General features: G+C 38.0%; 1 protein-coding gene across 8 annotated transcripts; it reads right to left on the bottom strand.

Annotated features, from left to right (window-relative positions):
* Window positions 1-6,101: 6,101 nt before the first annotated feature.
* LOC113314049 lies at window positions 6,102-11,650 on the bottom strand. 8 transcript variants are annotated; one of them, XR_003342231.1, is made up of 9 exons: window positions 11,357-11,650; window positions 10,500-10,574; window positions 9,522-9,581; window positions 9,278-9,430; window positions 9,108-9,148; window positions 8,816-8,991; window positions 7,012-8,655; window positions 6,515-6,589; window positions 6,102-6,335 (listed from the first exon to the last, which is right to left on the bottom strand). XR_003342231.1 is itself a non-coding variant. In XM_026562825.1 (5 exons), exons 2-5 carry the CDS (start codon window positions 10,514-10,516, stop codon window positions 8,819-8,821), a joined length of 384 nt encoding a protein of 127 aa, XP_026418610.1. In that variant the 5' UTR covers window positions 10,517-10,574; window positions 11,357-11,650; the 3' UTR covers window positions 7,747-8,818. The 8 variants fall into 8 exon arrangements, 4 of the variants coding, with proteins under 4 accessions (XP_026418610.1, XP_026418611.1, XP_026418608.1 ...); XR_003342233.1 differs by having other exon boundaries at window positions 7,012-8,991; window positions 9,522-9,665; XR_003342232.1 differs by lacking the exon at window positions 11,357-11,650 and adding an exon at window positions 10,663-10,701 and having other exon boundaries at window positions 7,012-8,991.
* Window positions 11,651-11,927: the final 277 nt, after the last annotated feature.

Below are 11,927 nucleotides of genomic sequence, written 5' to 3' on the forward strand. Positions count from 1 at the left end.
CTTAAAAGGAGTTCCTTTGATTTTGTAGTAGTTGCCTCAATTCGATTGATGTTGTATACTACTGTTTTCAGTTTTGTTTTTGATCTTGTGCTTCTTTGTGTCTCTGTTCCAAATGAAAAAGAAAAATAAAGTTAAAAAAAAAAGAAAAAAGAAGAAGAAATAAGTAGAAGAGTTTCTTATGCTTGTTAGTAGTTGCTTCAGTTGGAATGATGCAGTATACTACTGTTTTTTTTATTGTGACATTTCTTTGATCCTCTGTGTCTCTTTTCGAAAATGGAATATGTTTATTACTTATGAGATAGTAGCCTTGTTTGGTAATTCCTTGCATACATTATGTTCTCTTTAGATCCTTGTTCCTTCATATAATTTTCTGTTTATAGTACTGAGTTCTTCACCTTTGCTTCTTTTTATTTCCTTTTATTTGCCTGTTCTGGTTTTGGGTTGTGTTTCTGCTGTCTTACCCTAATTCTGCTCAATACTGTTCTATTTGTTGTGAGTTCTAGTGACATTTTAGGGCTTGTTTTTAGTTGTCTTAATAGAGGTTCTCTCCTTTTTACTTCTGGTATGCTTTTTGAGTTGCTTTTTCCCTGCCAAATATTTGTGTCCAAATGAAGATTTCATCCACAGTATCCAATCCTAAGCTCCTCTGATCAATCTAAGCCCCCAAGTAAGTCCACTTAAAGTACTGCTTTTTATCCTCCCTTCCAAGACGTTATTTTTCTTTATCACTGCTATTTTAGTTTGTAGTTCTGTTTGCAATCCGCGCACAATAGAAGAGTTAAATGTGTAATAAGTCTATCAATTCTGTAATAGTTGAACTTAGTTAACATTTCTCCATCTTCCATCTCTTGTAATATTCCTTGTAAGTGCTGCATTATAAAGCACACCTTTCAGTTATATGTATTGTAATTTTAATTGATCCAACTTTTGCTTATTAAGCTACTGCTATCTTTCTCCTTTGCTGCATCAACAACCTTCACTAACTTCACACTAATACCAAACTACCATCAGACACACAAAACCTTCGTTCTTTAAGCCAATTCAAAAACCCAAACAAATATCCTAACTATCCAAAACCCATTACCATTACCAATCTCTCTAGGTGCACTTCACCTGCGAGTTTCGAACCCCTCACCATGTCTATCTTGGCATGGAACTGTCAAGGCATTAACCAACCGACGGCAACGCAACACTTGAGAGATCTAATTTCAATGTATAAACCCACCATCCTATTTATATCCGAAACTTTAGCCAATGACAATCAAATATTGCGTATCGCTCAAACCCTTCAATTCCAGAATCATTGCTCCGTCCCTAAAATTGGCAGAAAAGGAGGACTTTGCCTCATGTGGAATAATGATGTAAATCTACGAATCCTCCAGAAATCCCAAAGCTATATTCACGCCATCGTCACCCCCCTTCCCCAGGCCAACCTTGGATATGCACCGGCATATATGGACCACCACAACCACTCGCCATGAAATATTTTTGGCAAGACTTCCCAACTTTATTCCCCAGCAGTACCACTCCATGGATTCTAATCAGAGATTTCAATGAAGTCATGGATCAATCGGAAAAGAAGGGCGGCAGACAAATCACTTATGCTCAGACTCAACATTTCCTAAATCTAATCGACCAGATGGGTTTTTTAGACTTAGGATTCCGAGGAGACCCTTACACGTGGACAAATAACCAGCAAGGCCAGGACAATATCCAGGAGCGCCTCGATAGAGCTATACCCAATCAACATTGGAGAATTTCCAACCCACATGCAGCAATCACACATCTACCACGAATTGCTTCATATCATGCACCAATTCTGCTACAAACAAAAGCTTTAGACTGGCAAGGAAACAAGAATTAAAAATTTGAGTATCTGTGGTTATCTCACCCTCAATTACATCAAGTGGTAAACTCAGCTTGGGACATATTACATGATTCAGACCCTCACTTAACTGAAGTTATTCTCAACCAGTGAAACCTTGATGGAGTGGAGTAAAATTAACTTCGGCCATCTACCCACTCTTATCAAGAAATCGACGGCTAAAATCAAGCAGGCGCAACATCAATGTGCTACGCAAACATGACCAACTCTAGATCATTGGCTTCTTGTAGAAAAGCAGCTTCGTGTAGATCATCTCACCCTGATAGACTGCCACGCAACCTACTGGCAACAAAGATCAAGAATACAATGGCTACAAATGGGAGATCGCAACACAACTTTCTTTCACACCAAAGAAACAATTCATCGAAGCTGTAACAACATTCAACAACTCCAAGATCAACAAAATAATTGGATCCATGATAAACAGGTTATCATCAATCTTATGCTTGATCATTTCACAGATCAATATACAACACCAAGTACGTCGATCGATGAAAAGTTGTTTGAAGACATCACCCCAAGGCTAACTCCCCAATAATGTTCTCTCCTTACAATGGAGGTAACCCCCGAGGAGATCAAACAAGCCCTTTTTTCCATTGGCTCAGAGCGCGCCCCAGGACCTGACGGCTATACTAGCAAATTCTTCAAAGTTTTCTGGGAAACAAACCGACCACAACTTATTGATATGGTGCGTAGCTTTTTCAACTCCCTTAACATCCACCCGCTCATGAACCACACCAACCTCACCCTAATCCCAACAGTAGAACACCCTTCTAAACCATCACAGTATAGACCAACAGGACTATGCAATGTCTCATACAAAATCATATCAAAGATACTAGTCAATCGCATACGACATATTCTCCGCTTCATAATTAGACCTTATCAAAGTGCATTTGTTCCCCAAAGATCAATCCATGATAACATTGCAATCGCCGACGAGCTTTTCCACTACATCAAATCATCAAACTGAACCAAGGACCCAAAAGTAGCGCTCAAGCTTGATATACAAAAAGCTTACGATTCTTTAGACTGGGGTTTTATCAAACGAGCTTTTACCAAGCTAGGCTTTCCGCAAATCTTTGTGGATTACATCATGCTATGCATCTCCACAGTAACCTACTCAGTCAACATCAATGGAACACCGCACAAATACATTACCCCCACCAGAGGAATAAGGCAAGGGGATACCCTCTCTTCCTATATATTTATTATCTGTGCGGAAATCCTGTCAACATATTTGGGGAATATATAAATGCAAAAAAAGATACAAGGGCTCCGTATTTCACAAAAAGCTCCCCCAATCCTGCATCTCATGTACGCGGATGACCTACTAATAACCTATAAAGCAACCGCAGAAGGCACAAATCATCTCAAGCTACTACTCCATGCTTATAGCACCTCAGCAGTTCAACATATTAACAATTCAAAATCAACGATAATTCACTATCGGAAGCTCGACCAACAACAAGTAGATGACCTACAAGAAATTTTCGGCATGCCAACAACTTCAACCCCACCCACCTACCTAGGAGTGCAATTTAAACAAGGGAGAATATCTCAACACATTTTTTCCCCCTCCTTCAGCGACTGGCTCGCAAGGCAAAAGGATGGATGACCAAATGTTTAACACAGGTAGGAAGACTGGTACTCATAAAACATTCTCTTACACCTACATCCAATCATCTTATGCAAACACAGATGCTTCCGGCACATATCCACCAAAAAATAGATCGCATCACAAGAAATTTCTTCTGGGGACACGACTCAACCGTCAGGAAGCTACATCCAATAGGCTTTGACAAGCTCATCAAACCTAAATTCAAAGGAGGATTGGGAATTCGCAGCAGCAAAGAGCATAACCAGGCCCTCCTTATGAAGAGAATCTGGAACATCCATGAGAATCCAAACTCGGTAGTGGCATTGCTTTACAATGAAAAATACCTTAAACATCAACCCATCCTTCAAAATATCCCTCTCCCCCTCTTCCATAAGCCCCCAATGGAGACAGATGGCCTCCCTCATACCCACCTTGAAAAAACACCTCTTCCACCAAATAGGAAACGACTCAAATACCCCGATCCAAGCAAACTGGATCCCACATATTGAAAATAACATTGACCCTTCTATCTGCTATCCCATACAATCAGTCGCTGATATTTTGACCCTTTAACCAGGTCTTGTTACCATGAAAAACTGAATATCCTTCCCCCACCCACAGTACAGAGAATCGTCAACCTTCACCTCCCACCAGAGAACCTGCCAGATAAAATAATTTGGCCTTTCACAAAATCAGGGAAATACACAACGGCTTCAGGATACAAATGCCTAATAGACACTCCGGATTTGCTTCAACACCACCCACTACCACCATCCAACTACCTTTGGACATTACCATGTACACCAAAAATACAGCTTTTCTTGTGGAAAACACTTAATGAAGGGCTACCAACCCTCCAAATCCTTAACCGAATTCACCTTACCAACTCAAATCTATGTCCCCAATGCAAGTCAGATCCTGAAACAGCAACGCACATCCTACTACATTGTTCGGTCGCTACAGATTCGTGGAACCTTCTGCTCCCCCGAATGTCCACTACACAAAACACCCTTCAAGGCATAGCTTCATCCGTAAACCGTCAAACAACTACAACCCAGCTCATTCAAACAAAAACTCGAGATGAAGCCACTACAACATTCTGCTTTCTTTTCTGGTCCCTTTGGTTAGCCAGAAATGATGTAATATACAACCAAAAGCAAACAAACCCAACAACTGTAATGCAAATGGCTATCAAACTTCAGCAGGAATATACATGGGCTCAACACAACCTCCCACCGGTGCTACCTGGTATGGAATTATCTACAAACCTTGCGCACATGAACCCACGCTCAACCACAATTTTAGTGGGATGGAGCAAACCTCACGCAGACTGGATCAAAATCAACACAGATGGGGCGGCTAGAGGTCATCCGGGTCTTGCAGGAGCGGGTATCATCTGTAGAATCGACGAAATTATCACAATCATAGAAATTGCACAACCTCTAGGGATAACCACCGCCCTCACCGCAGAAACTTGGGCCATGCTTATCGCGACAAGAACGGCTGCAGAGCGCGAATGGCCAAAAGTACAATTCGAAACGGATTCGGAAAACCTTATAAGATTTTTAAACTCAACAACCGAACCACCTTGATACTTAATCAATATGATAGTGGGAATCAAATCTAGAATGACCCAAATTCCACACTTCACCGTAAAGCACAATTACAGGGAAGGGAATCAGGCAGCAGACGGACTAGAAAACAAAGCGGCGGACGACATCGCATTAGCAAACCTATCGACAACCATCTGGGATCATATAACACCTTCGTGTATTAGTCCTATTGTAATGGCAGATTCTGTAGGCACAAAGTACCCCCGTGTAATTTCATCCTAATCTTAATAAATCTTATGCTTCAAAAAAAAATAATTAAATATCCAAAAAAGATTATGTTAATCCAATTAATCACCCATGTTCGTAAGTTTTTTCTTTAAAGATTTCGGAAGAACGTCGTTCGGCTATGTTGAAGATAATCACCCATGTTTCTTTAAAGATTTTGGAAGAATGATTGTTGAAGATACTAGTAGTACAACCGTTGCCACAGTGGGAGGGCCGACCGAAGAAGAATCTGAATATGGGGTTTGTCTGCGACTACTTTCTCCCCGTTTTAGAAAAAGTGATACTTTCGTCCTGTTTCAGAAAAAGTGATACTTTCGCTCCGTTTTAGAAAAAGTGATACTTTCGCCCCTTTTCAGAAAAAGTGATAGTATCACTTTTTCTGAAAAGGGGCGAAAGTATCATTTTTTCTAAAACGGAGCGAAAGTATCACTTTTTCTAAAACAGAGTAAAGGTATTTCTTTTCCTGAAACGAAAAATTAGTCGATCTATAAACCAAAATATGGTTGCATGATGTGTTATGCATCCTTTGTGATGGTTTGCATGACGGATATAAATTTAATTTTCTAAAATTGTGCCTAAAATAGTAAACACCTCCGAATTTTTCGTAAAAACTCTAAATTTGATATTGTTGTTTGTACTCGTTGCGTATATTTTTTAATAACCTTTCCAACGAGATAAAATTTGTAAAATTTCAAGACACGGATTTTTAAATATGTTATATTAAAGTTTGCTTTCCAAGTATACCCTAAAAAATAAGATACACAAGGAATTATAGTAATTAGATTAAAATGGAGGGATAATTGTGTCGAACGAAAAAAAAAACTAAGCATGGACACCACATCCAATCTTTTTGTGTCAACTGATTACAAAAAAAAAAAAAACAACCCCATATAAAGGTCCTCCCGGTCGGCCCAATGAAGACAGTAAGATACCAATATGTAGACTCTGCTAGCCTATCCTTTTCATCTGGCATGGAGAGAATTTTGTTAAGTGATCAGGACCTAGCAAAATCCTACACAAGTTTGAGATTTATTTAGCTAACTATATTAAAGAAATGGACTAAAGATTTTTCAAGGTTCAACCTGATATATCAAAAGAAAACAACACATTATCAGCCCATCTTCAATTCCATTAAACCCTTTTATCCTCTCTAATAACGCAACAGATATTTGTGTAATCTGAAACTCCTACCTTCTTCCAGAAATACTTGTATACTCTGCCCAGTGCTGCACTTTCACCACCCGCGAAACCCATTTCTTTTTTCGCCTGCATTTCACAAAACAGAGAATGAGAGAGTCTTGTGATTATTCTAATCCTTAATTAATTTGACACACTTCATATTTTCCTGATTCATTCAGGTACACTATTGGGTATAATAAAGTACCAAGAAACTACTGCATCTTAATAATTAGCAATACATTATAACCGAAAAAAGGTGCACATTAACTCGCCGCTTCATGAATTACACCAAGCTGGTCAAGCAAAGGACTTCCCCCAATTTTGCTAAGATCAGTGCTGGGAAGTGGCCCAACTGACATTAGAAGTTTAAAGCAGTTACAAATTGCACATTTGGATTCAACAGACTGCAAGTTGATTCATCATGGCAGATACCGTGTTGAGTATAACCTCATCTAACTTCAAAAACAAATGTAACTTCTAAAACACTGGAATGTACTAGATTCACGTACCTTACAAAATTGGGGATATATGTCAGGTAAACTACTCGGATTAAAAGGGAGATCATCGACATGGTACATAGGACTTCCCCAAGCAAGCTCAAGCTTCATATTTGTAGGATTTCGACTGGTGGATGTGGATTCCTCGGAGAGTAGAGATACTCCTTGCAAACCTCTTTTGACTAGTGTTTCCACAAGCAACTCTTAACTACAAATTTCTTTATACCTCAATCAACAAAAGCTTGCTTGACGAATCATATAGAGCAGTGTGCAGTACACAAAAGAACTCATCGCAAAAGAATTGCTCTTCAATATCATTTATAAATTAACATATCTATTAACTGCGTGAGTTCCAAAAGCTTTTGCAATTGAAGGGAGACTATCTTCGGGTTTTCCATGTTATATAACCAAATCTAAACCTCTCTTCATCAAATTCTTTTCCAAATCAGCTAAGCACTCAATCAGAAATTAAGATTGAAAGTCATACACATTCATTCAACTTCCAAAAGCAAATTAATACTCTTATATTCCCCATTTCACCAGATTAAGATTACGTGCTGGCAACAAACTCAAAGCATATATCTAGAAGACATGAGCTGAAAAAAGGTACCCACCAACTGGATCTACCTAAGATTAGAATGCCGATGAAATGCAATCCCCATTACTAACAGGAAAAAAAGAAAAAAAATACAAGCAAAAGCAGAATGTGTATCCTGTAATGGTTTGAAACTTTGAACCATCCCAAAGTGGAAGCCACAACCCTTTTATTTGTGTCAACAATGCCTGAGCAGTCGATATCTCATACGCATTAAGATTTGTATCGATATAATAACAACATGCAAATCATCTCCCTATGATCATCACACAATTCCATCATGTTTAACAAAATTATTCAACAAAAATTTAAACCAACACTAAACAAAATATGAGTTACTTACTACCTGTATATGATCAAGCACTGATCTAGCAGAATTAAGTGAAATCCCAATATAACTAAGATTAATTTCACTTTCAGTTCTTCAATTTCAACCCCCGTCGTTACACAACAGCATCTCCATTATCTTCTCTGAAAAAAACCCATAAATTACACAACCCAGGATCTTCGTTCTTCTCTTAATTTGACAACAGCCCCATCCCTTGACTATCACTATGGTAACAGCATCGAACCCATCTCTCTGATTTCCACATCACCGATTTGAGTTCCTCAACCCTTCTCTCTGTTAACAGAGAACCACATCTTCTTCTCCGTAACATCAAGAGTCAGAAAAACCCTCAAATTCTCAGACCCTGGATTTAATTCTTCAATTAATTTCGAATTCCGCTGCAAAACCCTAACTCTTCACTTCAAACAGAAGCGACCATTTCCATTCTTCCTGTTGTTAATCGATGGCAGCATTCACATCTTCTACTTCGAATCCTTCTCAATTTCTATCCTCAATCATTTTTATCTTCAATCATGTTCCATTAATCTCCTCTGTCTCGATCTCCTCTATCGGTTCCATGGCTGAAGAAGAAAGAAGAAGGGGGAAAAAAAAAGGAAAAAAAAAGAAGGAGGTGGCCGGGATTCGATCCTGCAACCTCTAGGTCACTTTACCTTGGATTTTACTAAACTGCCCCTCAACAATTAAACTATTTCCAACCTCCGTGTCCTTTTTTCTGCCCAAAACATTTACGCGATTACCCTTCATTTTGTGTTACATTTATGCTAGTTTTAGTGAGAAAAGGAAACATGGAGGGGCTCTTTAGTTCTTTCATTGTTGATTGAAAAAGGTTTGGAACACCAAATCCAATCTTTTTATATCAACTGTTGACTTACAATTTACAAAAAAAGTGGCCATGCTAGTATAACCGTTGCCACGGCGGGAGGGTCGTCCGAAGAACCTGATGAAACGACACCACTACGTGATTGCATCAAAATTGGCATCAGCGTCATCCCGGTTAAATATGCCTCCATGTGCTGGCAGAGATCCGTAAACAAACAGAAGAGAGTGCCTACAATTAAAAGAAATAAATATGACTTCATTTAGTTTTAATCAGACAAAAATCTGATTTCATCGCGAGAATCTATCATCCAAATTATTGTACTATCTATAGGTATAGACTTATACCAGATTCTTCGTGGAGCGGATCCCAGTGTAAGAGCTCTATGCTGAAACAGAAACAACAACAAGACATAATCATCACACGTACAATTTGTCGGAAAAAAAAACAAGGGGGAATATATAAACAAGCCTGGAAAAGAAATGAATTCAAATTATTTCCACGAGGAAAAACCAACAGAAGTGGAGAACGGAGATGAAAACAATGAATATCCCAGCAATCCGCAACATCGAGATGCCACTGGTCCTGGTACGAAATTGGCATCAGCATCATCCAAGTAAATATGCCTCCATGTGCTGGCAGTGATCCGTAAACAAACAGAAGAGAGTGCCTGCAATTAAAAGAAATAAATATGATCAGACACAAAACTGATTGCGAAAATCTATCATCCAAATTAATATACTATAGGTATAGACTTATACCATTACATATCATATAAGTCAGATTCTTAGTGGAGCAGATCCCACTGTAGGAGCTCTATGCTGAAACAGGAACAACAACAAGAGAAGATCGGAACATGTACAATTTGTTGGAAAAAAAACAAAGGGGGCAACAGAGAAAAAATCCTGGAAAAGAAATGAATTCAAATTATTTATCATTGAAGATGACTTTCATGAGGGAAAAAACAACAGAACTGGAGAATGGAGACGAAGATAATGAACATGTAGCGCTATGCTGATACTCATTGAAACAAAAAGAGGAACTTAAGGAAATAAAATTAGACTCCCAGCCCAAACATACAAGTCCTAGCAAGTGGAAATGCCAAATGTGTAGCAAGTACTTTAAAAACCAAAAGCCGTCAAGTTTTCATAGGAAAATACAATACAGTTTTTTCCTCATGAACCTGTAGTCTTCAGAGGACGAGTCAATCCTTTAGAATTGGCAAAAAAGTCTTGTAAAAGAGTAATGGAGAGTATCAGTAGATGGCAAGGGCATCAATGGAACTAATTTGGTAACCTTATGCATCATTAATTTTTTTTAACTTGATCAGACTTGCACCGACCAAGATGAGTAGTTAAAAATGAGTTTCTTGACTACCTAAAACATAACTCTACTACCACTTGTGATTAAAATCAGTGGATGAGGGCCATGAGGCAATACTGACAACAAATGAGAGACATTATGAACTCGCATTAGCTAGTTTTCAGGTGACCAGGAATTCTTTGGCAGTCATATTTCCAATGAATTAGTTCAACTTTCTTATGAAATGGTTCAACCCAAACATCTCTTAAGGGACCTTTTGATCTAGTGAGGTAACAGGAAAATTAATAAGTGGATAAAGAAGATAGAAAGAGTGGGGTTCTGGCATTCTGCATTTGCTGTGTGCCAAATATCTAACAGCTTTGTTAAATATACATTAAGGAAATGAATTGAGAGAAAAAAGAAAAAGAGACACAAACCTTAACATAGTCCACATCAGATACAAGCCCCCTAGGGTATCAACTGCTCAAAAACTATTTTGGTAGCAGAAATATCTGGAACACAAAATAGTAAATTGATAAGAACTCCTTTAATACAATTAGTAAGGATATGAATTCCTGAAAGAATAACATATTAACTTACATCAATGCTAAACAAATAGGGAAGCAGAACCTCTATTCTGTGAGAAAACCTCCTGAATGATCAATAACGCTTAAGTAATGAAATCATCTACTTACCAATTAGTCCTACTGTCCTAGAAGACAAATAGAAAACACTTACGAAAAGAAGAAACTATACTTTTCTTCCATTGAGTATAATATTCACCACCATCAATATTAACCAAATAAGAACCAGTAAACGTAGTCCAACCTCATTTTCACTAAAATTAACAAGAATCTCTGTTTTTGTTCTTCCATGCTTGAATTTTCTTACAAATTTCAAATGAAACATGAGCATCTACAGTAGCATAGTGAAATTGATCGATGCTTAGATTCCTAGGTTCCAATTACCCCTACCAGGAAGAACATCTAATTTTACACCATCGAAACCAAGATAAGCCTTAACCAAGTTCTCCATGGAACCACTTGATGACTCACTTTCAAGTCTAAACTTACTCGGATTAATCAGTCTGGAAACAAATAATTGATGTTCTGACATCAAAAGCTAATTTTTTTACCTTTCAAACATGAACATTAAACTGAAAAATAGTAGGCATTTACTCAAACAGGTAATGGTGAGAAAGTTAATCTTTGGTAGAGTTAACATGTACCTGTAACGTTGATCAATTTGCAGCTATTTTTTACATAAACATTAAGAAATAAGATTGAAATCGTACCTTCAATCTCAAAACAAGAACACCCAAAATCCCCTTTTCGATTATTCTCAAATCCCAACTGGAATTGACCAACTCGAGGGTTCATAACCAACACCTTTCTTTCTTTGAGCTAGAATCAGAAATTTAGATTTGGATTCATGATTTCGAAACCCATACTATGATTCTTCAATTTCGACACAAACCCTAACTTCTCTGCTCAATTTCCTTCTTCATCTCGATCTCCTCTCTCGGTTTCATGGCCGAGAAAGAAAGAAGAACAAAGAAGGAAAAAGAAAAGAAAAGAGGTGACCGGGATTCGATTCTGCAACCTTTAGGTCACTTTACCTTGGGTTTTACTAAACTTCCCCTCAACAATTAAGATATTTCCAACCTCCGTGTTCTTTTTCTGCCCACGAAATTTACGTGATTACCCTTTATTTTGTGTTGTATTTACACTAGTTATAGTGAGAAATGGAAACATGGAGGGACTCTTTAGTCCTTTCAATGTTGATTGAAAAAGGTTTGGGACACCAAATCTATCTTTTTGTGTCAATTGATGACTTATAATTTACAAAAAAAAATGGCCATATAA

Source organism: Papaver somniferum, chromosome 9 (genome assembly GCF_003573695.1).
Source record: "Papaver somniferum cultivar HN1 chromosome 9, ASM357369v1, whole genome shotgun sequence".
Lineage (NCBI taxonomy): Eukaryota > Viridiplantae > Streptophyta > Magnoliopsida > Ranunculales > Papaveraceae > Papaver > Papaver somniferum.

What these genes read in the sequence shown, in the direction of transcription:
- LOC113314049 (XM_026562823.1), bottom strand. An exon ending in TCCGCTCCACGAAGAATCTG is followed by an intron (nt 8,992 to 9,107) that starts GTATAAGTCTAT and finishes TTTTAATTGTAG; the next exon opens with GCACTCTCTTCTGTTTGTTT.